Here is a 24,164-nt window from a genome sequence, read left to right as displayed (position 1 = left end):
AAACTGGGTGTAAAATACTGAGCTGTTTTAAGGGGAATATTTTTAGCTCCACATTCACCAAAGCAGTGCAACTGAGGCTTGTTAAAGGGCCGTGGGACACATGAATGTGAGCAGATGCAGTGCCAAGAACAGGAATACAAGAGTTTAGTGAATTTCAGGGTCAAGATCACCACTCGATACAGGTTTAGGTGTCTCTGCATCTGATGGTTGTGCCTCCATCCCCGCAGGCTTTGGCCTTGGCCTTCAAGCCGATGCTGAAGACTCTGTGAAGGCAGTCCTGTTGCACAGCTTGAGAAAAGTGATTTCAGATTCTCCTTCGTTTATTTCCCAACACTTTAAATCTGGCCTAATGAACCGTGCCTGTGGTTTCGCTTCATCATGTGAAGGTCACGGTTTGCACACCTTTGAAGAAATCAGAGGAGATAATCCAGCTGCCATAAAGCTCGCGGTTGGGAGCTGGTGGCATTTACATGTGAACAGCTGATGCACACAATGCTGTGAGCTCATATGGAGGTGACAGGTAAGCTGCTGGAGGTGACTGCTCGACATGCCTTCTAATAATTCAATTCCACTCCCTTTCCCTTTATTCCACATGTGATGTGTTGACGACACGAGCATCTGTTGTTTGGGCTCCTATTGTTTTGATTTTTTTTTTTTTTTGAAGGCCTATTACATTCAGTTAAAATACTGGCTCCCGCATGCTCTACTGATTCTTCCCTGAATGGCTGTAATTTATTCTCATAGCATTTCCCCTAGTAGTCGCTCCGCCGCCTGTGTTGGAGTGTGTGTTTATCAGCGGCAGAAAGCAGTCCGTCCTACCTGTGGAGCAGAACAGGTGACAGTTTACGTGCGCAGCGACGGACACTCACCAATCTGACTGCGTTTTGCGGATGGGGAAAAAAGAGAGAGAGAAACAGATGAAACGCGTCCGAAGTTTGAGCTATCCGGTGGCCACCATCCTCCACAGGGGCGAAGAAGAAGGAGAAAGCGCGCGGTGTCACGGAGTCCGTCCAGCAGGACACATCACGGCTGACACTACCGGGCCCGCGGAGTAGTGGACTGAGGAGCAGGTGACGCCACACGGACGCTCGAGCGCTTTGCTGCGCGCTCATCAGCAACAGGGAGGAGCGTCAAGATGTAAGCGCTTAGATACAAGAAGAAGGGGTTAGGTCTTCAAAGTAAAAGCATGGCGTGGAAAGCCAAAAGGGTCATGACGTCTAGTGATGACTTCCAGCCTCGGCTAATGGATTTAAATGTTTTTATCTCTGGCCAAATGACCCACATTTCGTCTCTGTTTCCACGACGTCTGGTGAATTCAACACACCGTTCCAAACGCCGTCAGACATCTCCTTAGCGCCCCCTGGCGTCTGTTAAACCCCGATACAAGAGTTTATTAAAAGCCAGGCCCTGTATAAAACCAGGTGGCGCTATTGGCTTGATGTCATGTTATAATGATCTGGAATTTGAATTTGGGGCGATGCTAACCCCAACACTCACAATGCAGCCCTCATTTAATATTGGTTAAATAATCCATACAGCCAATCCATATGACTAAGATTAATTCACATTGCGAGAATAACAGTTAAATCTTCAGCTCTCGCTGACTGGCAGTTTCTGGCTACTAAGCTGCATTCACACCTTAAAGTCGTTGTAGTCACACATGTGTCACTGATCCACGTGCCCGTTCCTGTGGGTTGTTTAGGTCATTGTCACCTGTGAGTTGTTTACCTGCTTGTTTCGCTCACAGGATTAAAGGTGAGAATGGTGTGATCATGCCACCCCAAACTATCACTTCTCTAACGCGTGACGTATCCTATGACGTCCTATGACTCCTCCCATGATAGTTTCACACCTTGAATCTTGGGAACCAAAATACAATCTTTAAAATGACTCGTTTGTCTAGGCTGCAAACAAACTGCAAAGTCAAAATCAGTGCCTGATCAGTTAGGTCTGCCCTTGTTATGTCCCTGTTGGATGAAAAAACATTTGACTTGATTCGCTGAGGGTGAAGGTCATCAGGGCCGTAGTACGAAATTCTGAGCCCCATGCTGACTTGATCACTAGTTCTCATGCATATTTTTTCCCATTATAGAAGACAGTGATAATACATACGATCTTAGTTGAGCCTCTATATCGAGAAAAGCATTATAAATAAGCATAACAAAAGTCAAATGGCCAGACTTCGCTCGTCTTTATTTATCTTTGCAGAAAAAGAGAATCATTGTGTTTGAACAAATGTGATGTGAAAAAGATGGTGGTCAGAAATGGTGTTGAAATTCATAGTCCAGTAAATGCCCACTGACGGGTCTTCGTGTTTCCAAAAACAAAGTCACACTGTGATGAGCTCTTTAAAGTCCACTTTTTTTGCTAATTGGCTTTCAGTGGAGAGAAGTGGAAGGCTGTTGAGTCTATCCTGGGACATCGTTGATCTCAGGTAGGTTTTCACCGGTTTCAGTTTGCTGAAAGCATTGAATTAATTCATTTCACCATTTCTTCGTGTCGGCGCCTTGCAAACTATTTACATTTACACTGAAACGGGGATCGGCTGATTCGCTAGTCACATGACTAGGCTAATCAGCCATCACATCACATGCTCGCCCTTGCATCTGGAGCATGAGCAACTGCTTTATATTAACAGATTTATCAGGGCTGCTCTGGACATTCGAAAGTTCTCGCGCCATTCTTCGGCGACAACAACTTGGTCCACGAAATTGTCCCACCATGCGCTGCTTCTTCCCGGTCTAACCCAAAAGCGGCGCTCCATGTACGGCTTGCGTTGCTGCAGTGGCTGGGTTCTCATCATAAAAGCCGAGTAGCTAGAGTCAGCACTGCGGATCCTCGTTTTTCACCGTTTACAACTGCTAAAATCAGCATCGTATGCGAATGCTTACGTGGTCTCCGGCGTCTTTGAATCCTTCCACCTATGAAGTCGTATTCCAGTATTTTAATGTAAATGGACAGTGCATCCGCAATAGAAAAGATATAGAAACAGATTAGTATAAATGGCCTCTAAAGTCAGTAATAATTATAAGACAGCCCTTTTTCAAGATCGAATATTTTTTAGAAGACATTAAGTCTGACTCACGTGCACCAACAGTAGGTCATTATAATTAGACTCTGCCTTATTCATCATTGATTATGGCCTTAAAGTTTGAATATTCTCCTCCTCTGTTTCATTTAATCAATTTTAAATTATGGTAGATAATTTGTTATTACCATTACAGTTTTTGGGGGTCTGGTGCATTCAGTTGTGATGACAGTGGCATCTTCACAATCCTGAAATTACAAGGAATCCACTGATACTAAATATGTCACGATCGATCACTGGGAAAGGGCTAAAATATCGATATAAAGTTGAAGATCTTGGAACTTGGACATTGACATTGCCATGTCAATGTTTTTGAAAAAACATTTTAAGATCAATGTTTATAAGATCAATAATATCAATGTTTTTGAAAAAAACATTGACATGGCATTGTCTGTATTGAATGTCACGGACATTTTTATTGATTGTCTGCAACAGCATTGATGAATTTCTGATAGTAATGAATCTGTGTTTTCCCTAAATGAAGCTTGACGTGTTGCCTTCCCTTTGACACAACTGCTGCTGACATCAAACTGTGTGTGTTAGTTCAGCTGTGCTGATCACCTCTCTTCTCAAAGAAATGAGTAAGAAGCTGCTCCCCCTCACTTAATCTTCTCTCCCTCTCCTTTCTTTCTTTCCTTTTCTGGTATCCAGATTTTGCTTTCTAGATGGCATTTTGCACAGTGGGCTAAAGCATGACCCCTTTTGGCTTTCCACACTATTTCACCCAAATGGGGTAGCAAGGATCCTATTTCTAAAAAAATACTAAAGCAGTGACTCCAAAATCTGAAAATGAACCACTTGGGTGTATGGATTTCAGAATAAACTACAAGGACTTTGTTCTAACATTTCCAATGGCCCTGAAGGTTCTTTCGCGTAACTTGAAGTAGGTGGAAATACTTTGAATTGTTCAGTTAGTTACATTAATTGACTCAAAGTAGATGGCAGGTCAGTAAGCCCACTGTCTTTTATTTTGATGTCAGTTGAGTGCTGTTTCCTGTATAATTTTCCCTTACTTCCTTCAGTGTTAACTCTTCTTCACACAGGTTTATACCATTCTTTTAGTCAGGGGTGTGTCTTCTCTACACATTCTGATTATCAATAAACTAAATCCCTTATCTACACGTCATTTAATCGATTCCAGTATCTCAGTCATAAATTATATAGACAATCTACGGTATAACTCAGTCTTATTGCAGCAAAGAAAGCTCAAGTACCTGAGCTGTAGATTTTACAGTCTTGTTTATCCTATTTAATCACAAATGGTAACAGTTCATATGTAATTCTATATCATGTGTCACTGCGACCGACAAGGTTAAGAGCGACAATGCCATAGGAAGCATGCTGCACAGCTGAAGCTGTTCAGCACTGAGGAGTCTAATGTGCTCACACACGCAGATCAAAGAAAACACACAGGTGAACTGCTCTGCTTGTGTCTGACCTGCTGAAAGTCAGACACAAGCAGATGGAGGATACTTCCCTCCCTACCCCCTCTACCACCGTCTTGCTTTTAACTCAGCCTGCCTGACCTTCACCATCACACCTGTTTCTTTACCGAGCTGCAGGGAAACTAAATAGCCATTACTCTTGTTAGACTCCTACAAGCTGATTTAAATGGGCTTAAAAGTAACTTTACAAAGGCCTCTTGTGCATGTGGGCAGATGTTTTTCAGTAGAATTTACCATCAGCAACTTAACACAGATGCATGTTTTTGTGCTTTCTACACTCTGCATGTCTACATTAAACCTCAAAAAGCTATTTAGAGCTGCAATAATTGTCATTTTATTATTGCCATACACCAAGCTTAAGACATGATCATGTTAACACTTGAAATAATGTATTTACAATAAAACATCAAAACACATCATTGCAATGAACTTTGGTAACATCAGATATGCTACACAATATGGGGATGTAATGTTTTTTCCAAAATCAAAACAGAAAAATAACTATTGAAACCGGTTTTGTTGTGTTGGCTTGAAACGAATACTGTACCGTTTTCATTCCTACTTCAAATTTAACCGTTTTGTGCTCGTGCGTGACATCTGGTTCAAATGTGTTTTAGTACAACTTTGGTCATAAAAGGACTGCGCTTCTATTTCGCATTTACCACCTATTGGTCAACATTTTTAGGGACAGCTAATTAAACCAATCAGAGTAGGGCATGGACAAGCGAACGCAAAATACTTGTTTATAATGGTTGACAGCAACGCCCGAAAAATTCACTCGTGAGCTTTGTCCGTATTAAAACAAACATTGCCGGAAAACAAGTTTATTCCATGTCAAAATAAAACCAAACCGACGTTTGAGTTTCAGCTCACTCACAGTCTGTTCAAACCTTGCATTTGTGACGAAGCTTTCACTTTGGAGGAAGAGAACGGATATCCGCCAGGTCTTTTTAAACAGCTTGACGTCGCCATTTTGTGTCACTTTCTTCCTGAAGTTTTTTTTGTGTGAGTAAGATTTCCAGCGGAATTGGGAATTAAAGCAGAATGGGAGCGTGTTTGGCGCTAGGTTCCCTGGCCAGCTGTGTGAGTATATACATTTATCCTAAAAGTATTGGTGTTTAAATGATGGAGACGTCTCTTTTTTTTCTCCCAATTTCTTGACTAATTAAGGAAGGCGTTACGCGTTTTTGACTAGTTAGAGTAGATCAGTACGAATCTATGTGAAACTACGTAATTTGAAGAGAGATACACTATATAAATGTATGTGTGAGGTTGTTTAGAGTAGTTGTTTACTTGTTCAGTTCAGCATAACATGAATTTGTTCTGGCGTATCGAGTATCAATCGTGCTTGTGTTTGTGGAAGGCTGTCAAAGTAAACTCCTTCGCGCTGTCCATTGACTTGGTTTCGGGTTAACAAGTTAGTCATTAAGAGTCGTCAAGTGATTTACTCCAGCCAAAAAGTTATATGGAAACTCGCAGTGCCGTAGAAAGGCTCCATTTCCGGGTTTTACTCTGGCTCCGTCTCCTTTGGAGGAGTGTGTCACTGTTTGTGTTGCTATTTGTTGTTAAATTGGAGTATCATGACATCTCGCTGACTCTCCGGGTACTCTGGCTTCCCCCCACCGTCCAAAAACATGCATGTTGGTTGATTGGTAGATTTAAATTGTCCCTAGGAGTGAGTGTGTGTCCCGTGTGTATCCTATGTGTATCCTCTGTGTGGCCGTGTGATGAACTGGCGACCTGTCGGGAGTGTACCCCGGATAAGCTCCAACCGTCCCCGCGACCCTGAATTGGATTAAGCGGTTATGAAAAATAAATGGATGGATGCACATCTTCCAGGTGCAACTGCTTCTTATGTCGGCTTCCAGTTAAAATCTATAGATGGAACAATAGCAAAATCCTAGTGTTTTATCTCAAAACATAAAGGGGGGAGTGTCTTTTTCAAGACATGGAATAATCCTTAGAGACCAGCAAGGTCGCTAGAAAAATATGGAAGAAAATTTGGCACAGCAGTGAATCTGCCTCAAGCAGTGAGATCTTAATTTAATCGATCTCTGGAGGTTTTCTGTGGTTGAGGAGTTTTCTGCTCATCCACACACGCTGTGACTTTAGGGTGGCTTCCACACAGTTTTAGATGCAATCATGTGAGGAAGATGGAAAGTCTCTTTCAATTCTAAGGTCTTAATCTTGAAATGAGTCAAATGCCGCCTCAGATGTGCAACAGCAACACGTGTTTTCAAAGCTGCATCTGAACAAACCACGAGACTTTTAGAACAATGTGCTTTGGACAGAAGAGACCAAAGTGGAGATGTTAGGTCATAATGCCAAGCGCCATGTTTGGAGAAGACCAAATGCAGTGAATCAGCACAAACGCCTCAAATCACCTGTCAAGCGTGGTGGAGGAGGGCTGATGGTCTACATCATCTACATAGACATACAAAAAGGTTACATGTGCCACTATCGATGCCCAGTTTGGTGTAAATGTATTTTATTTATACAATCATTACGATGTACCAAAGTGCTTTGCAGTAGGTAGGCTTAATAAATAAAGAGAAGAATAAGTAAAAACAATAAAAGAACAGTGAAAGCAATAAAATACAACAAAATCCAATAAGATGAAAGTGTCATCATACTACTGGGTATTAACAGCAATTTTAAATAAGTAGGTTTTTAGCCTAGATTTTGAAGGTGTATATAAAAAGATGTGATGTGAGAATGTGCGTGAGGAGCCACAATGTGTGTCGCGTCCACACAAACTCTTGTCAGGCTCAAGATTAAAATTATGTTTGCAGATGCACAATTAGTCAGATCTAATCTACAAGAATTGAGTCTTGACTGCTTTCATCTTTTCCAAACCACAGTTACCCTGGTACTGGACGCAAATGCTATTTCTTCCATAATATCCATCATTTATCTTATCGAGCGCTCTTAAAATCTGCTGAATATCTTTTCCCACAGTTCACATACCTTCTCGCTTTGTCACAACTACGGATGGCAGAGCAACTTTCTGTGTTGTTGTGTCTCAGACATGATAAATTCAAGGACTGCACAGTTGCCGAGTCGCGGAGGCATTAATGACAGGAGGTGAGGAGCACTGCTCCGTCTTTCCAGAAAGGAAACTTGTGAAATAGCAGCAGAAATACAGACACTGCGTATTTGTTACAGAAAATTACAGAAAATAATTTCTTCAACTTATTGCTGCTGACGGTGGTTCTACAAGCCGCTGGATCTTGGAGTGGACTTTTCCCACACTGTGTTTCAGCATAGTTTTTGACAAGCCCCCCGACAGGATGTTACGCCGCGTGCTGTCATTCATCTGATGTCGTATTTACCACATTTGGTTGGCTACACCTGGGTAGGAACAGGTTCATTTTTATCTTTTAACTCTAAAACCTAAAAATGGAAAGAACAGTGCCACCGTGCTATCACACAGCTGATGTTTTACACAGTTTTTGTTGACACCTTTTCTAAAGGCGAGCCTTCGTAGTTGGTTGCTAACAATATAATGAAAACGGATGAGGGAAATCATCTGTCAGACACTTTGAATTTAGTGTTTGGTGTCAGAAAAAGACTAACGGCTGCAGCTGTTTTCATGTTGTCCTACAGGTGTAAAATGACCTGTTTAATCTCCCAATTCTTTTTTTTTTTTTTTTTTTTGCATCACATTACCACAATGATTTTGTCCTAATTTTAAAAAAATGTTTGCACCCCGGGCTTGTGTACTGTAATTCATGCTCATATTTAGTTAAAGGATGGCTGATCGCAGCTCCAGTGTCCGCCTCAGTGCCTCACACACACACACACCTCTCAGCAGCCTGCATCTGAATCATGCAGGAGTCCTGTGTGATCCGGTTTGCAGCGCCGGATAAGAAGCAGAGATTTGTTCTGATGGCAGCTGTACTCGCAGGCCTGATTACAGCCACTGTAAATAACTCTCCTGTAAGCCTGAGGACCAAAGACAGATGTAGTTCTCCTGGAAGCAGATGCCCTATTTCTTTTGTATTTTCTCCCAACCACAGTCTGTACGAGCCATGCATGCGTTATCCTGATTGTTCCACACCCCAGAGCGCCTTCCGAGTTACAACATGAAACTGTTTGAATGTCCTTGTGATTCTCTCCGTCATTCCTCCTCCAGGCGTCCTGTCTGTGCGGCTCAGCCTCTTGCCTCTTGTCGTCATGCTGCCCTTCGACATACAACTCCACCATCAGCCGGCTGGCCTTCTCCTTCCTGCTGCTGCTCGGAACGTTTGTGTCCATCATCATGATTCTACCGGGCATGGAGGAACATCTTAAAAGGGTACAAAGTGCAAAACGTTTGTGCTATTTCAAACTTAAGACAACCATAGAAAAATGCTCCATTGGCTTCTTAGTGGGGTAACCCAGCAACAGGGTCATGGTACCGTAGCGCAGGAGGACACTCGAGGTATGTGTTTATGTTAAGAAAATTCTCCCAATTAGGCTCAGAGTTGCTGGAGTCAGTTAACACTAACACTGCAGCAAGGAGACAAGTATGTGCAACAAATCACAAAGCTGACACAGGGTTGTCTGAGTTCTAAACTGATGCTTTCTATGACAAAATTATTAGCCACACATGGTTATGAGACATTCCTGTAGTTCCCTCCTTTCACTATCTTTGTTAGAAGAGTATAGTGTAGTTGATATCACAACGTCAGATTAGACTTCTTTGTTCACAGAAGGTAGACTGAGCAAAAATAGGAGGCCTTCTGCAGCATCCAAGGTTAAACTAATAAGGTAGGAGGAGGCCTCCCCCAGCACACAGGGCCCCTTAATCCTCCAAAACTGTAAAACATTCTTACACACAGTGCTTCTTTTCTTATAGTATAACCTCATAAAAAACAGTTTATGTTCCTCTTTAAAGCCTCAGAAGATGCTGAAATGCCAGAAAACGTTGTTTTTGACTCTGCTTCCTTTTCTTTAACTGTTTTTTTTTTTTACCTTTGTCTGCATTCACATTGTCAGATTCCGGGTTTCTGCGTGGGGGGCTCAGGCATACCTGGTATTGAGAACAAGGTGAACTGTGACGTCATCGTGGGTTTCAAGTCTGTGTACCGCATGTGCTTTGCCATGGCCTGCTTCTTCTTCCTCTTCTCCATCATCATGATCCGAGTGCGCAGCAGCAAGGACCCCCGAGCCGCCATCCAAAACGGGTTCGTACTGCAGCCCCAGCGCTGTGGGATGACGGCACACTGCACTCTGGTGGACAAACGTGGACACTACACCTCCTAAGATTGTGTTTACTCTGAAGAACAGAATGAATTTTTATTTATTTATTTATTTTACTGTGCAACGGAGAATAATTTTCCTTTTATCTCCTCAGGTTCTGGTTCTTTAAGTTCCTGGCACTGGTTGGTATAACCGTGGGAGCTTTTTTCATTCCAGATGGCTCCTTTAATACAGGTACGAAGCCTGGATGCATGTATTGATGTCTCAGCAGGGGTTAGGCCTGCTTTGGAACTTGCTTTTTTATCTGTTAGATCTCACTCATCCAGTTTGATTAATTAGTTTGCTTTGTTTTATTGTAAATAACAGCTGGTAACCATCAATTACTGTTTCTTTACATGTGATTTAACAGGAATGTGGAAGTAAATTCTGGTTGTTCAACTAAACTAACAACTTTTGAGCTATAATGCCGCATACTGTATTGGCCATCCTCTGATTTATGAGATGGGTCTCAAAATTTGAGTGAAATTACTCTTGCTCCTGCTTGTTCTCAGTGTTTTATTACTTTGGCGTGGTGGGTTCCTTCATCTTCATCATCATCCAGCTCATCCTTCTGGTGGACTTTGCCCATTCCTGGAACCAGTCCTGGCTGCTGAGGGCAGAGGATGGAAACACCAGGTGCTGGTTTGCAGGTAGAGGCGACTCTGAGTGATCGAAGAGAAATGCATTAGGGCGTGTGTACATTTACGACTTTTTCAGTTTAATGAGCATCCACACGTAACCCTAGCAACGATCGTCTATCTGTGTATTACTGTGGTAGAAGAATGGCCATCCTCAGTGTTTTTCAAGGTTTGTGGGAATATTTTTGAAATGGAGGGGAAATCTTTTTTTTTTTTTTAAAGAGTCTTTATCAGTTAACAGTCGGCAATAAATGTTATTTCTAAAGTATGATTCGATGAACAACTGTGAGGAAAAGTTGGTACACTTTTGTGTGAAATGTAAACTAAAATTTCAGAATTGGAGTAAAACACGTCGGTTAAATTGAAACTGAGCAAAGTCTTTTTTTTTTTTTTTAAATAGTTTTTAATTAGTTGCTATGTTGTGTTTGAACTAGTTTTATTGAAATATCTACTTAAGTGATTTACATTTTCCACATCGTGCCGACCTTTTGGTTCTACGTTTTTAGGTAAAAATTTAGAATGAAGAGCAAACGTTGCTTTGTCACCCAGCAGTGTTTCAGGTTTCACGTGACATATTCTTGTTTTCCTCACAGCTCTGCTGTCCTGCACCTTCGTCTTCTACGCTTTGGCTTTTTCTGCTGTCGTGCTCTTCTACGTGTTTTACACCCAACCCGACGACTGCACAGAGCACAAAGTCTTTATCAGCCTCAACCTAATCTTCTGCATCGTTGTGTCAATCGTCTCCATTTTGCCCAAAGTTCAGGTAATGCACAGCCTCCTCAGTCCTTACCTGTGTTGGTATTGACTTCAAAATGTTCGGCTGAGAACAGGAATGATTGTTTATCCAGTGGGGAAAACCAAAAACGGTGCTTTAACAGCTGATGGGCAGCCTGCACTTGTTCATTAGGTTTATAACGGCCATTTCCCTGCAGGAGGCTCAGCCCACCTCAGGCCTGCTTCAGGCCTCCATCATCTCCCTCTACACCATGTACGTCACCTGGTCGGCCATGACCAACAACCCCAGTAAGTCCCGTCAGTCTGAGTAACGGTACCGCTGCAGCAGAAAGTGAACAAAGTTCATCCGGCCTGTCGTCACATCGGCCTGTCGATGGAACCCTCAATGATTCATGCCTGTAATACTGCCAGCTGTTGACACAGTTTTCTATGTTTTCCCGACGTCAGACCGGCAGTGTAACCCCAGTCTGCTGAGTTTGGTCCAGCCCAGCAGTCCCACCCCAACCCCAGGACCTGTCCTGGCTCCTCCTCCTACTCCAGCCCCAAGAAACGTGCAATGGTGGGACGCGCAGGGCATCGTGGGACTGATCATTTTCGTGCTCTGTACCCTTTACGCCAGGTATTTTTACTGTTGCTGCAGACACAAAAGAAGCACGAGATCAGTTACAGTCATATAAAGAAAAATCTGAAAAACACAGACCTGCCACTTTGTTCAGAAGTCCTGTTCAGACTTCCAAAGTAAAGTTGCGTAACTTTTCAAGTCGACCCCACCTCCGCTGCTTGGCTCAACCTCTGAGCCCCCCCCCTCATTTTTCTGCTCACGTCCAACCTTCTTAAACAGTGTAGCCAGCTTCACATGAAAATGTTCTTTTGTCAGCTGAGCTGAACAGCAAGCGGCTTGCATCAACCCCAGGGAATAAACTTTATTTGAGGACGATGTTCCAACAGGAGTCAACGAAAGGCTGTGTGTTAAATGAATGTTATCTTAATAAGACTTCAGGAAGCGGTGCCAGCTTGTTAAATTGAACAATATGTCTCCCTTAAAGAAATATTGATGATATTGACCAAACCGGGAAAGGTGCACACCAGTGTGACTTAATGGATGTCAGGGACTCCTTAAAGCCAGTAACTGCTGCTTTCAGAAAGAACTGCAGAGAGATGCACTCAGGCAGAGAAAACTATTTTTAAGTTTCGTAATCAAATTCAACCTGACAATAGATTCTAATTTTTGAAGGAATTCTCTGCATGCAGAATAGGAGGATGCACAAAATGTCACCCGCTCATGTTAATCAAGCCGAGGTCTCGTCCACCACAGTATCCGCTCCTCCAACAACTCCCAAGTGAACCGGCTAATGCAGACCGAGGAAGGCCAGGGTCTGACCGCCAGTTCTGAGGAGGCTACAGGGGAGGACGGAGTCCGACGTGCCGTGGACAACGAAGAGGAGGGCGTGACCTACAGCTACTCCTTCTTTCACTTCAGCCTCCTGCTGGCCTCTCTCTACATCATGATGACCCTCACGAACTGGTACAAGTGAGTATCTGCTGTTTGTTGCTCTCTGTTGTCTGTCCCCCTCCAGCTGAGCCCCCTCCCCTCTAACGCCGCCTCCTCTGATTTGCCAGGCCCGACACGGACTACGAGGCCATGAAGACCTCCATGCCGGCCGTCTGGGTGAAGATCTGCTCCAGCTGGCTTGGCTTGGCCATCTACTTGTGGACGCTGGTGGCCCCGCTGGTGCTGCCTGACAGAGACTTCAACTAAAAAGTGCCTGAGAAAAACTAGCTTTGGCTTAACATCGTTCTGCTCGAATGTCATATATTGTTAAGACTCCTTAGTAAATGGTAACATGCTTTACTGACCTCAGGTCACTGCATTTATTCAGTTGTGAATGTAAATGTTTGCATCTCTCAGCCTTAATCACATTCCTGTTATTAATCTCAGGTAATTCAATGTTACAAACCTTCTAATTGAAAGCCCTACACGCCTTTAATGGGAAATGTATCCCGAATGATCTTTGTGGGATCTTGGCTGTGCTTGTTTGATTATACTGAAACTGTTATCTGGCTGATGCTGTTTAAATCTTTTTCTAGTTTTAATTGAGACTTTTACTGGTCCTCAGTTTTAAAAACTAAAGCGCCTTATTGTATTTTTGCACACGAGCAATTTCGAGGGACCATTTTTGATATCTTTAAGATTTTATGATCTTCACCAGGTGACTTCTTTCCAAAAGTTCACTTTTCATCACAGATAATAAAGCTGATTGTAATGCCAAAGTGAAGATACAGTTCTGTCCTGTAAGGGGCGCTGTTGTGCCTTAAATTAAACTCTTGACTCTGGATGTTTCGTCGATGTTTTTCTAGTTTCTAAACCTCTTTTTGGACGTGTTTTCGTTTTTACTTACTCACTTGTGTATTTGCCTTGATTTACTTTCTGCGAACACAATGTCACTATCTGCTGTCAGCAGGGACTTCCACATGCTCCATTAATCACATGATCCTGAAAAAATGTGATTTATTCAGTTCCTTCTTTGCAGGATTCCCCAGTGCAGCACACACACACACACACACACACACACATTTGGCATATAAGGCAGAGGGAATGTTCCCTGATCATAAGATCAGCATGAGCAGAGTGGTGGAACACAACTTTCTATTATACCACACAATATTCATTCAAGGTTTGTGTTGAGGAGGAACTACAATGACTAGCCTATGATGTCATGCTAAGACATCTGGTGGCAAATCCCAGACGCTGTAACTGCAGACCTCTGCCCACACAGTGATTATAAATCTTACACATGAGGTCAGATCTATTGTTTTTCATTGTAGAAACCTGAATTCAGTGCCCACAGAAGTTCTCACACTGTACTTTGTAACACATGCAACTTTTGTTTGTCAAAGAAATATTGAGATTAAAGAGCTTTGGTTTATCTACAGTCTGCAAAGCTCTGGTCATTTATGCGTCTGTCAGTTTGATCTTCACTCACTCCATACTTTTAATGAAGAGACATAAGACCTTTGTAGGCTTCCAAGCACATTCAGCAACATTTACTTAAAGTACTTCTGAAATACACCGGGTATACAGGCTTTTATACCCGCCTGCTGCAGACCATGAACTGAAATAGCCCATTGAAGTGGGGCTCGACTACAAAATAATCAACATATATGCATCAAACCAACACTATATGAAATAACATTAAGAATAATAATTCAATAAAACATACTTTGCAATCTTATTCATTTGTTAACGTGGTTTGCTCTGAAGCAGGTAACTGGGCCTGTTTCCCTGCCATAAAGAAAACTAGGAACAGGTGAGACATGCTATCAGTTTGTTGAGCATATACTTCTGTAACATTAGATTAAACTACAGAAAAAAAAGTAGAAATAAATGCTAAAAAATCTGCAAAAAATAATTAAAGTTCTCTCTCTTAAGCAGATAGTGTGGCCAGTAGGGCTGAGCAATTTTATCGATACTGCGATATATATCGATATTTTGTTTCCCGATAAAGTACCGATTTTTCAGCCGCGAGTATCGATTTATTTATTTTTTTTAATTTTAAATTACTTTTTTTTAAAGCAAACTTTATTGAAAAGTCAGACGTTACAATTAGTGAAAACACAGAACATTTAGGAAATACAATACAATACCAGGGGTCACATTATACAAAACAGTGATAAATTAGTTCATAAAAATGTTGTATAAAGTGCATAGCTCTCACGTTTGTGACATGTTCGTTTGTTTCGGTTTGTCTGGCTGTGTTGTCTTTCCGTTTCAAAGGTTGGACCACCAGTCCAATCAGTGACGATTCATGTCAAATCACACTGTCCCTTTTTTCCCCCCAGAAAATGATGTAAGTGTATCGAATCGTATCGTTGAATGAATATCGTCTATCGTATCGTATCGTGAGATTAGTGTATCGCTACAGTCCTAGTGGCCAGTCCCCCACTGCAAACCAACAACATGACATTTCACTTTGTTTTAATATTTCAATGAGACGAATGAATGAATTTTCAGTCCTTAAGTTGCACTGCTCTCTGCTAGTCTCTCATGACTCACATCAATACACTTTCCCAGTGAAGGTGATGGTCTTCAATACAGTGTCTCTGCCTAAAAAAGTATTGTGCATTGATTTCACTGACGTTTGGCTAGTGTTGGCCCATTTTAACATGAATGTACCCAAATCAATGCAAAAGAATTAGACTATTGTCTACTTCATGTTCAAAGTATTTTCATTCTAAAAGCTTCCGATCTAAATGTTCTATGAGATGGAGTGAGCACTATTTCATTTTAACACACGTCCTGGAGGAATGGGAAATGACCTGGAAAGTAATAAATGGGTGCAATAACAGGAAGAAAAAAAGAAAAAATTAACACGTTGGAAAATCAATATTTGTTTTAGCCTATTGCAATTGTATGTTGCCAACTGGCTAATGCTCGAGTGAAAGTAAAAAATTCACTCCATAAGCCTTTGGCTGAACCAGTATGAAAAAGAGGTTTGATTTATTATATGGACAAAATGTGCTCTTCTGTTACTTCATTTAGAGTAGCTGTTAGTGTAGTTCCCCCATTCGCATTCATCTCTGTTTCTCCCAACTGAGAGTGCTCTGACTGCTGTCTGCTGCAGGTAAGACACGAATTTAAAAAACAAAAAACAGCGCATCCTTTTAGGGCTTTTGATACCACTGTCACTGTACTGGTAAACATCATTGGTACGGTTTTGATATTGATTGTTTTGAAAATAAAATGTTGCACTTGTTTGTTCACCAGCTTCTCGAGTATTTTGGATAAACAGTAACTTTGAGACTGGCCAATTATCCGGTTTGTGGAACTGACCCCTTTTATTTAATAGTAAAATAAAGGCTGACTGGACCATTTCTAGCCATTTGCATAGCAGGTCCTACTACTCAGAAGAATGGCCACTTAATCACTATAAAAGGCACATTGACGAGGAATACTGTTTAAAAGGCAATGAAGAAGAAGAAAGTGAAGGACATCTGGTTGTAGATGTTGTTTTGGGGAAAGTTCAAGGATATCTTACATGTCTGAGAAAAGGATGATACTTAAAGGGATAGTTCGCCTCTTTTGACTGTATGTTGTATGTATGTATGTTGCTGTATGACAACCCATATCAGCAACATCATTTCTGAACATTTTCAATTCAATTCAATTCAAAAATACTTTATTTATCCCAGAGGGAAATTAAATGTTGATGTAGCTCAATTAAATCAAAGAGTTATTATAGATGCTGATGGCTGTGGGCAGGAAAGATTTCCTGTAGCGGTCCGTTTTGCATCCAAACTGAAGAAGCCTTTGACTGAAGAGACTCTGTTTTCTGATAACAGTCTCATGGAGAGGATGTTCAGGGTTGTCCATAATTCTCTTGATTTTATGCAAAATCCTTCTTTGCATTATTGTCTCCAGAGGTTCCACAGTCGTCCCCAGAACAGAACCAGCCTTCCTTATCAGGTTGTTGAGTCTTTTTAGGTCCCTGGTTCTGATGCTGCTGCCCCAACAGATGACGCAAGAGGAAATGACACTCTCAACAACAGACTTGTAGAAGATCTGCAACATCTTGTTGCAAACCTTGAAGGACCTTAGCTTCCTCAAGAAGTACAGTCTGCTCTGTCCTTTCTTGTAGATTGCTTCACTGTTGTGTCTCCAGTCCAGTCTGTTGTCCACATGAACACCAAGGTATTTATATTCCTCAACCACCTCCACTTCTTCTCCCATGATGGAAACAGGGTTTGATCTGACCCTGTTTCTCCTGAAATCTACAATCATCTCCTTTGTTTTGTTGACATTCAAGATGAGATGATTGTTCCCACACCATGCCACAAAGCGGTCCACCAGCTCTCTGTACTCAACTTCTTGTCCATCTCTGATACACCCGACAACTGCAGAGTCATCTGAATATTTCTGTAGATGACAGGAGTCTGACTTGTACTGGAAGTCTGAAGTGTACAGAGTGAAAAGGAATGGTGAGAGTACAGTCCCCTGTGGTGCTCCTGTGCTGCTGATCACCTGGTTAGACACACAATTCTTCAGTCTGACAAACTGTGGTCTGTTTGTCAGGTAGTCATTAATCCAGGTGATTGTTGAGGCCTATTTTACCTTTTACCTTTTTTACCTTTTTTTTTATCCTTTTACCCCCCGCTGCGTCCTGTGAGCCGAGTTCCAGCCTCGTTTTGGCGTTGACGAAAGCAGTCCGGCTAGGGTCCCGAAAATAAAGCGTTTTGCTTCTCAAAACAATATGCGTTCAAAAAGAGTAATACATTTGCATCACACAATCGTTAGCCAGGAAAAAGTCAGACCTCACACTCGCTTGGGGAATAAGCTCATTTTGGGACAGGCAGGTTGCTTGGTTCAAAGAATAATTTTGCCCACATATAGGCCTACAGATGCAATTTGTCCATAGATAGTTATTGGACATTTTCTGAGATTGTTGCTATCTTCAGCTTAACCACTAGATGTCAGTAGTTGTTATGCACTGTTCCTTTGATATTACACTGATATTACTGTTACACTCATCAGATTTTGTAAGATACTATACAAATAACGTAATCCTTCTTTTCATTGAGATGTTCATGACTGCTTCTCTGTGGCAAGTATATCTGAGGTACAGGGCTCCCTTGTATCATTTTGGTCTGTAGTAACCTCCACGGTTTCTGGATGGGATTCAGGTCTGGAGTCCCAATAGTTGACACAGTTTTCTCAACCCATTCTTTATCCATTTGCTGTTATGTTTTGGCTCGTTGTCTTGGTGGAGGGTCCAGTGATGCCAGTCGTTGTATTTTCCTTCAGAAGCTTATAATCACAATGTATTCCTCTTATCCGAGTCATTGTCTAACTATCTGCACCAAAGCCACCCTGAGGACTCGGAGGAGTTCAGGAACCAACATCTTGAGCTGGGAGAGTCAGTGGACACTATCAAGACTGACCTCAAAATCAGCCTTTGCAAAAGCTCACCCAGGAGAGCTTTTTGCTCATCAACATCTGGGGTCAAATGAGACAATATTTTAAGACAGGCATGTGGCTTTCCAATGAAAAGAAGAAACATTTATCCCCTATAATACAATAGTAAAGCATGAAATAGTATACTTGGGGTTTATTTATTAATTTGGTTGTTTATTCATGTTTTACCAAGTGGATTATTTATGTCCATAAATGCTTAAAGTTGTATTTGACCCACGTTGCTACGGGTGAAAGAGACGGTGGAAGCCCCAATCCCAGCTGTGAGCAGCGAGCCAACCTCGTGTTGTTATGTAAGGTAGATCACGGCTCTGATCAGTTGCATAAGTCGGTTATAGGATCACGCTTCATTGGGAATTCTCTCTTCTGCCTGTTGTGATTTAGTATTCTCGACACTTCTTAAGAGAACCGTCCTCATCATGACCACTGTCAACAGCAACCACACCTGTCCTCCGTGAGGGTTCCAAGCACCAGGCAACACAGGTGGAAAAACACACTAAATGGAGCCCTGTGGCTGATACGGGTTTTTAATAGGTAGCCCCAGTAGTCTTCATTAGAAGGCTGCATCACGTTCGTTCCAAACGTGTTGTCACAGGTGTTAATGTGAGGATACAACACGCGCTGATGAAACTTCGATGGTGTTATAACAAGGGAGAGTTTTACATTTTCATTTATTTAGATGAAAAAAATGACAGCAATAATGTCAGTGAGACAAAGTGTTGTGTTTCACTTTATCAGCCTCTTGGTGCAGTTAACCTTGTAGCACCCACAGTTGCAGATATGCAACAAGCTTTTTATTTATTTACATTATTTATTTACATTATATTTTTATTTACATTACATTATTTGATTTTTTAAACTTACATACATTATTTACATTCATGTGTAATATTTTTTTACATTACATTTTATGTGGCGACAGTTCATTTTCTTGGCTCAGTGAATTACACTCTGCTTTGCGGTGGTCTGTTCTAGTTCGTTCTGGTCTCGTTTGGTGTGGTCTGCTTTGTCCACCTTTCACAGCGGTAATGGGAGGTCAGGTCTCCAAATTGTATTATTACAAAATTAATCAGGAAAGCCCACAGTTGCAAATGTGCAACATTGCCTAAAATGATCAAAAATAGCCCAATTCCAAAAATTCCAAAAATATTGGTTTATTCCCACCCAAAAAGATGCAAGAAGAGCCAAAATGATTTTTTTTTCAATGATTATTCATATGCTTGGGTGCTACAAGGTTAAATCCTACTTACAGGACTTTCACAGGTGAAGCCAATAGAATGTCATTGCAAAACGGCACGTGGGAACCCGTAATCTGTAGTTAATTACACGATCTGTATGAAAGACGACATTAAAAATCCTTCGCTAAAATGTAAGCATAAACGTGAGCGTTCTAAATCAGTATTTTTTCATTGTACTGTAAGGTCACGGACGAGTGTAGCTCGTGGGTTTGAGGTAGCAACGGTTGTTGCTCGTGAACGGGATGTAGCAGATAGTTACGCAATTATACAAACTCAGAATTAAATGGACTATGCCAACAGAATAACAACGCTCAAACACAAAGGTAGTTTTTAATCACTGTTACGAAAGTAGCTCTTAAAGACCGTTATTAAGGCCTATAACCCCAACATAGCCCCAACTTTTTTTTATCTCATGATAAAAAGCCAAGAAGGTACCACCACTGTACGATTTTAACTAAATATGACATTCTTAATTTTGATAATAAATATGTTATAATAACGTTTGCTTGCTATTTAAAATAATCCATGGTCTTTCAGCTCCTCCCCTAAGAAAATTTGTTAGGCTATGCTCTGACAGAATGACACGCACCTCTCGATCGACCACTAGAGGAGAAGTGCTGTATGCAGGACCTCCTTTGGTAGGTCAGCCTTCTCGTCTGTAGCTGTGACCCAGTGGAACTCGTTACCAACAGACATCATAACATGCACTGGCTTAAAAGCATTTGCAAAACGGACCAAAAAAATGGCTCTTAAGAAATCAAACCTGTACACATGTAAGTGGAGTGAGTGTGAGAGTGGCTGGCCCAAAGAGAGTGAATGTTGTGTTTAAATGAGATATGTTTTTTATTTTTCATTTATTATATTCATGCAAAAAGTGGAACAACTTGTATTGTGTATTAAATTAAATGATAGTTATTTATATGTGAAAATGTATGGTGAAATGGTCATGTGCTCATGTACCTTTTAGAATCAGTTTTGTTGCACCAACCTGCCCAGGGACTACAGGTGGAAATTAGCATTTCCTGCTATAACCTGGTACAAAGCATCTTTCCTCGTGGTCAATGTTTATTGTACACTGTCCCTTTTCAAATAAAAACATACCTTACCGTACCATACCATACCATAGACGTTCACACAAACACTTGGATGGTTCTTTTTCATTTACAGGCAGCAAATGCATATGTTTCGTCTTTACAAAGAAAGGCTAATACAGCTTCTTCCATTTGCTTTTGTTCAAATAAACTTGAGGCTGGTTTTGCTGTTTTCCTTTTCCCCGACAATGACCGGAGCGGTGGCAAACTGCAGCATCAACTTTCAAGGAATTCCCTCCGTCCCGTTGCCACCACAGCATCTGGACTGAACCACAATAACGTTAGTGGCTGATAGGAGTTTTCTTTATTCATTCTTTGTAGTGTGGCGAGAAACACAGAGCCACAACAGTAGGCTTGTGTCGACAGGTTAGGAAGCCAGAGAAGAGCAGCCAGAGATGTTTTGATAAATCAGCATGATTTCTGTTATCCAGTGTGCTGCTTTATCTCGAGGTCTTGAACGTGCCAGCGTCAAAGTCAGCTAAAATTCAATGTAGCGTTTCCGTTCTGACACTCAACATCACATTGACAGTGACATTTAGCGTCGCTTTGACTTGAAGTGGAAGATGTTTTTGTTTAAAGAAAAACTTTAAAGCTGCATTATAGTTTTCAAGTTGCCCAAAAAAGTAGAATGACTTATTTTCGCGCGTGCATTTAAAGCGCTTGTTTTTATATCGACACCCCGCGTAATGAATTCAGCTGTTAGTTTGAAAGTTTGTATCGGGCAACTTCCGGTTTCATCTTAGTGAACCTCGCGTGACTTGATGCAAGCTGGAGAAGCCGTGGCCGCACCGCAGAGAAGTGAAGTTGAGCATCCTGCAGGTAACGTAAGCTCATTCATGGGGTCAGTGAGGCGTTGTGGGAAATGTTATCGTGTTTTATGAAGCTTCATGAACTGTAACATTACACTTGGTATTGTTGGACAGTTATATTTGTTCAACGTGTTTTCTTGTCGCTATATTTGCTGTGAATGGTAAGATAAAAATACCGCTAACTAGTGGTGAATGCTGAGACTAGAGCTGTATTTTTGTACATTTTTTTTCCATATGTGTTGGAGGGGTGCTGGGGTACCTGAGGTGTCCGTGGGCTTGTCCATTCCCCAAACTGGCTTCATTCATTGTCTGTGGGGAAGGAGGAGGAGGAGGAGGTGGTGTTGAGCTGCGGCAAGTTAGCCAAAATTGAACAGAAATGGGCAGGAAGTGCAATGATTTCGGGCTAAAAATGGACCTCTCGTGGTTGGTTTTGTTGTCAATTCAGCAATTAATTCGGTATCTCTAAAGTCTCCGTTGACGTTTAAATGTCGTCCTTAAAACAGAGAGAGGGAAGGTGGCAGAAACGACTACAAGTGCTTCGTTTTTAAACATACGTTTATTTTGAAGACGCCTTTTGGAGGCGTGTTACCCTTAGCTTGACTGGTCGTAGCTCAACGCAGTTCAGCCTGTGGTATTATGTAGGAAAACTGCTTACATACTCCCAGCGTTTTGTTTATCTCACAGTGCCTTGCAATTCTGGTGCTACGGCCTGAAAACACGTGGCTGGGGGGGTGTAATTTGGTCTTCGGATATTAGTAGCCATTGTCATTTAACCCTAGAATTCCACTTTAATATCCCAAAATGAGGTGGTTTGACACAGGTGTGTATTATCGGTCATGGCTTGTGGTCATTGGCCAATGCGGGGCGGCGTTGCGTACCGCTGCGTGGCGTTGCTCTTGGCTACAGCAGCACTATGCGCATCGTTTGTAGCAAACGAGCCTCCATTCAAAAAAAGAAATATATAAAAAAAAACCTGGCACGTTAATATTTATTAGTACGGCTGCGAGCGCGCATGCTCGAGTGGACCATGATTGAAGAGAGCCTAAAGAATGTCTTCCAGCTTCCAAGCACTTCATTTCTTTGTCCCTGTCCTCTAGAGGAGCCCTGCAAGAACACGATCTGATGATTTTGGCTTTCTGGAAGAACATATGAGGGCTACATGCAATAGAAAACCTTCAACACACCGCCTGCACAATGCCTCCTTGCTACTCGGGCATTTCTGCTTGCGAAGAATCCAACATGACATCATGCACGAGAAACGGTCCCGTTCAGGGCGGACTTTTATTTATTTTTCTTCTTCTTCTCCCTCTAGAGCCGCAGGATCAAAATCGCCGATATTACATAATCACAACTGAGCTTAAATTTATGGGCTGAATTAGTTGTCTGTGCAGTGGCACAAGTAGATACGCTTCAAGGTCCCCCATGTTGCTTGTTTGGGTTGTTGGCAACATGACTTTTTAAAAAAAAAAAAAAAATTGTCCCGTAAAATGAAATCAGTTGTAAGACGATATACCAACGTGGAGCAAGAAAATAACCCACGGTGCGGGTCAACTCTGAAGCAGCCCTGAAACATTCTGTATAGGGCTGGATTTAGAGGGCAGCTGAGGACAGCTGGTCCTGAACTGGGGTGCAAAAGATGGAGTCCTGGAGATTCTTTCTTATCTGTGAATCTGTAGATGATGCGATGGAAGAAGTAACACCCCCCCCACCCTTGTTTGACTCGTTTTATGCAACAAGAACAGCACACCGGAGATGTCTTGGAGCACATACTGCCGTCTATTTTAACTCCCTCTTATATCAAGTGAAACATGTTGCTAGGAAGTAGTGATGAGTCTGACTGGGGTGAAATGTTTTCTCGATAATCGCTGTTTCACAGCCGACCTTGTTAGTTCACATCCTTTATCTGGAAACCAGGCTGCCTCTGAGTGTGTCATTCTGTGCTGCTCCCACTTCTACTGTAAGGGAGCACATTTTTTAGCATCTATTTGCCAGGCTGCTCTCCCGACTGGGAATTTCTTTCCCCAAAAGGCTGTGTGAAAAAGAAAAACCCCAGGAACTGGGACTTTTTATTCTTTTTCTCTCGAAGTAGTCCTTCACCCCAGGAAGGATGCAGGGGACATAACAATCCAGCGCTGTGCGTTTCAGCACTCGGGGCTCACACTGTGTACTTGCATCAATCACTCAACTTGAAGATGATTGGCTGGGCAACTCTGCTTTTAGTTGCTGTAAGACGGCTGATTGGGAAAATATCGATCTATTGTACCTGTTAAAGGCACAATGCAACACTGCTGAAAGATTCTATGTGCTTTAGGACATTGTGTTCCAGAAGTGGAAGATTGCCATTTTGTTGTTTGCCTGGGGTTTTAGGTTGAGTTTCCATTCCTCTGCAGGAGCACTTTGGAGGAATTTCTTCTAAACATATTTTTGGCCAAATTTAAAAAATGAATATGCTGATTAAGGCAAAGTTTCACACAAGTGTCTAATAGGATCAAATAATGAAGCGATGACATTTTATATCCAACATTATTAAACTTTAGCTTCAGTGGGGCGTCGGGCTGTCCCGTTTTCCCCAAAGTTTGAACATCCGTTCAGACATCGAGAGACTTTGAACATCAGTAACCTTTTCAAATAAAAATAAATGGCAGTCTGTAGGTGCTTCAGACCCTCAGGAAGCATCAGATCATTAAAGGGCACTATCGTATCAGCTTGAAATCATAATGCATACCATGGTAAACCTCTCAATGAAGTAAACTAATGTTATGTTTACTATAGTGAGACAAACATGGAGGAAACTAGAGATTAAAGCCACCCTAAGAGGAAAATCACAACACCATTCTGAGTTTGGAGGTGCTTACTATGAATAAAGATTAGGCCGTTTGATGGCTTTGTACAAAGCAGCTGTCTTACTCTGTAACAACAACAGATCTACA

The 24,164-nt window shown here is 41.8% G+C and overlaps 3 protein-coding genes across 4 annotated transcripts in view; 2 read left to right on the top strand and 1 right to left on the bottom strand.

Annotated features, from left to right (window-relative positions):
- pkib (protein kinase (cAMP-dependent, catalytic) inhibitor beta) overlaps window positions 1-1,105 on the bottom strand; it is a 38,816-nt gene extending 37,711 nt beyond the window's left edge. Inside the window, exon 1 of the mRNA XM_075449466.1 lies at window positions 870-1,105. The gene's annotated coding sequence lies outside the window, so the exon portion shown is untranslated. The remainder of the gene's footprint in view (window positions 1-869) is intronic.
- Window positions 1,106-5,487: 4,382 nt separating this feature from the next.
- serinc2 (serine incorporator 2) lies at window positions 5,488-13,463 on the top strand. The gene is made up of 10 exons (XM_075449281.1): window positions 5,488-5,616; window positions 8,669-8,830; window positions 9,514-9,701; window positions 9,872-9,951; window positions 10,269-10,406; window positions 10,988-11,157; window positions 11,327-11,417; window positions 11,577-11,748; window positions 12,445-12,660; window positions 12,750-13,463. The coding sequence occupies exons 1-10, from the start codon at window positions 5,578-5,580 to the stop codon at window positions 12,886-12,888; spliced, it is 1,395 nt and encodes a 464-aa protein (XP_075305396.1). The 5' UTR covers window positions 5,488-5,577; the 3' UTR covers window positions 12,889-13,463.
- A 7,732-nt stretch (window positions 13,464-21,195) lies between these two features.
- Window positions 21,196-24,164, top strand: part of hivep3a (HIVEP zinc finger 3a) — a 52,538-nt gene continuing 49,569 nt past the window's right edge. For both annotated transcript variants that reach the window (XM_075449804.1, XM_075449806.1), the window contains exon 1: window positions 21,196-21,244. The gene's annotated coding sequence lies outside the window, so the exon portion shown is untranslated. The remainder of the gene's footprint in view (window positions 21,245-24,164) is intronic.

The sequence above is a fragment of the Odontesthes bonariensis genome, chromosome 18 (genome assembly GCF_027942865.1).
Source record: "Odontesthes bonariensis isolate fOdoBon6 chromosome 18, fOdoBon6.hap1, whole genome shotgun sequence".
In the NCBI taxonomy this organism is placed as follows: Eukaryota; Metazoa; Chordata; class Actinopteri; order Atheriniformes; family Atherinopsidae; genus Odontesthes; species Odontesthes bonariensis.
This window is presented reverse-complemented; position numbering and strand designations above follow the sequence as displayed.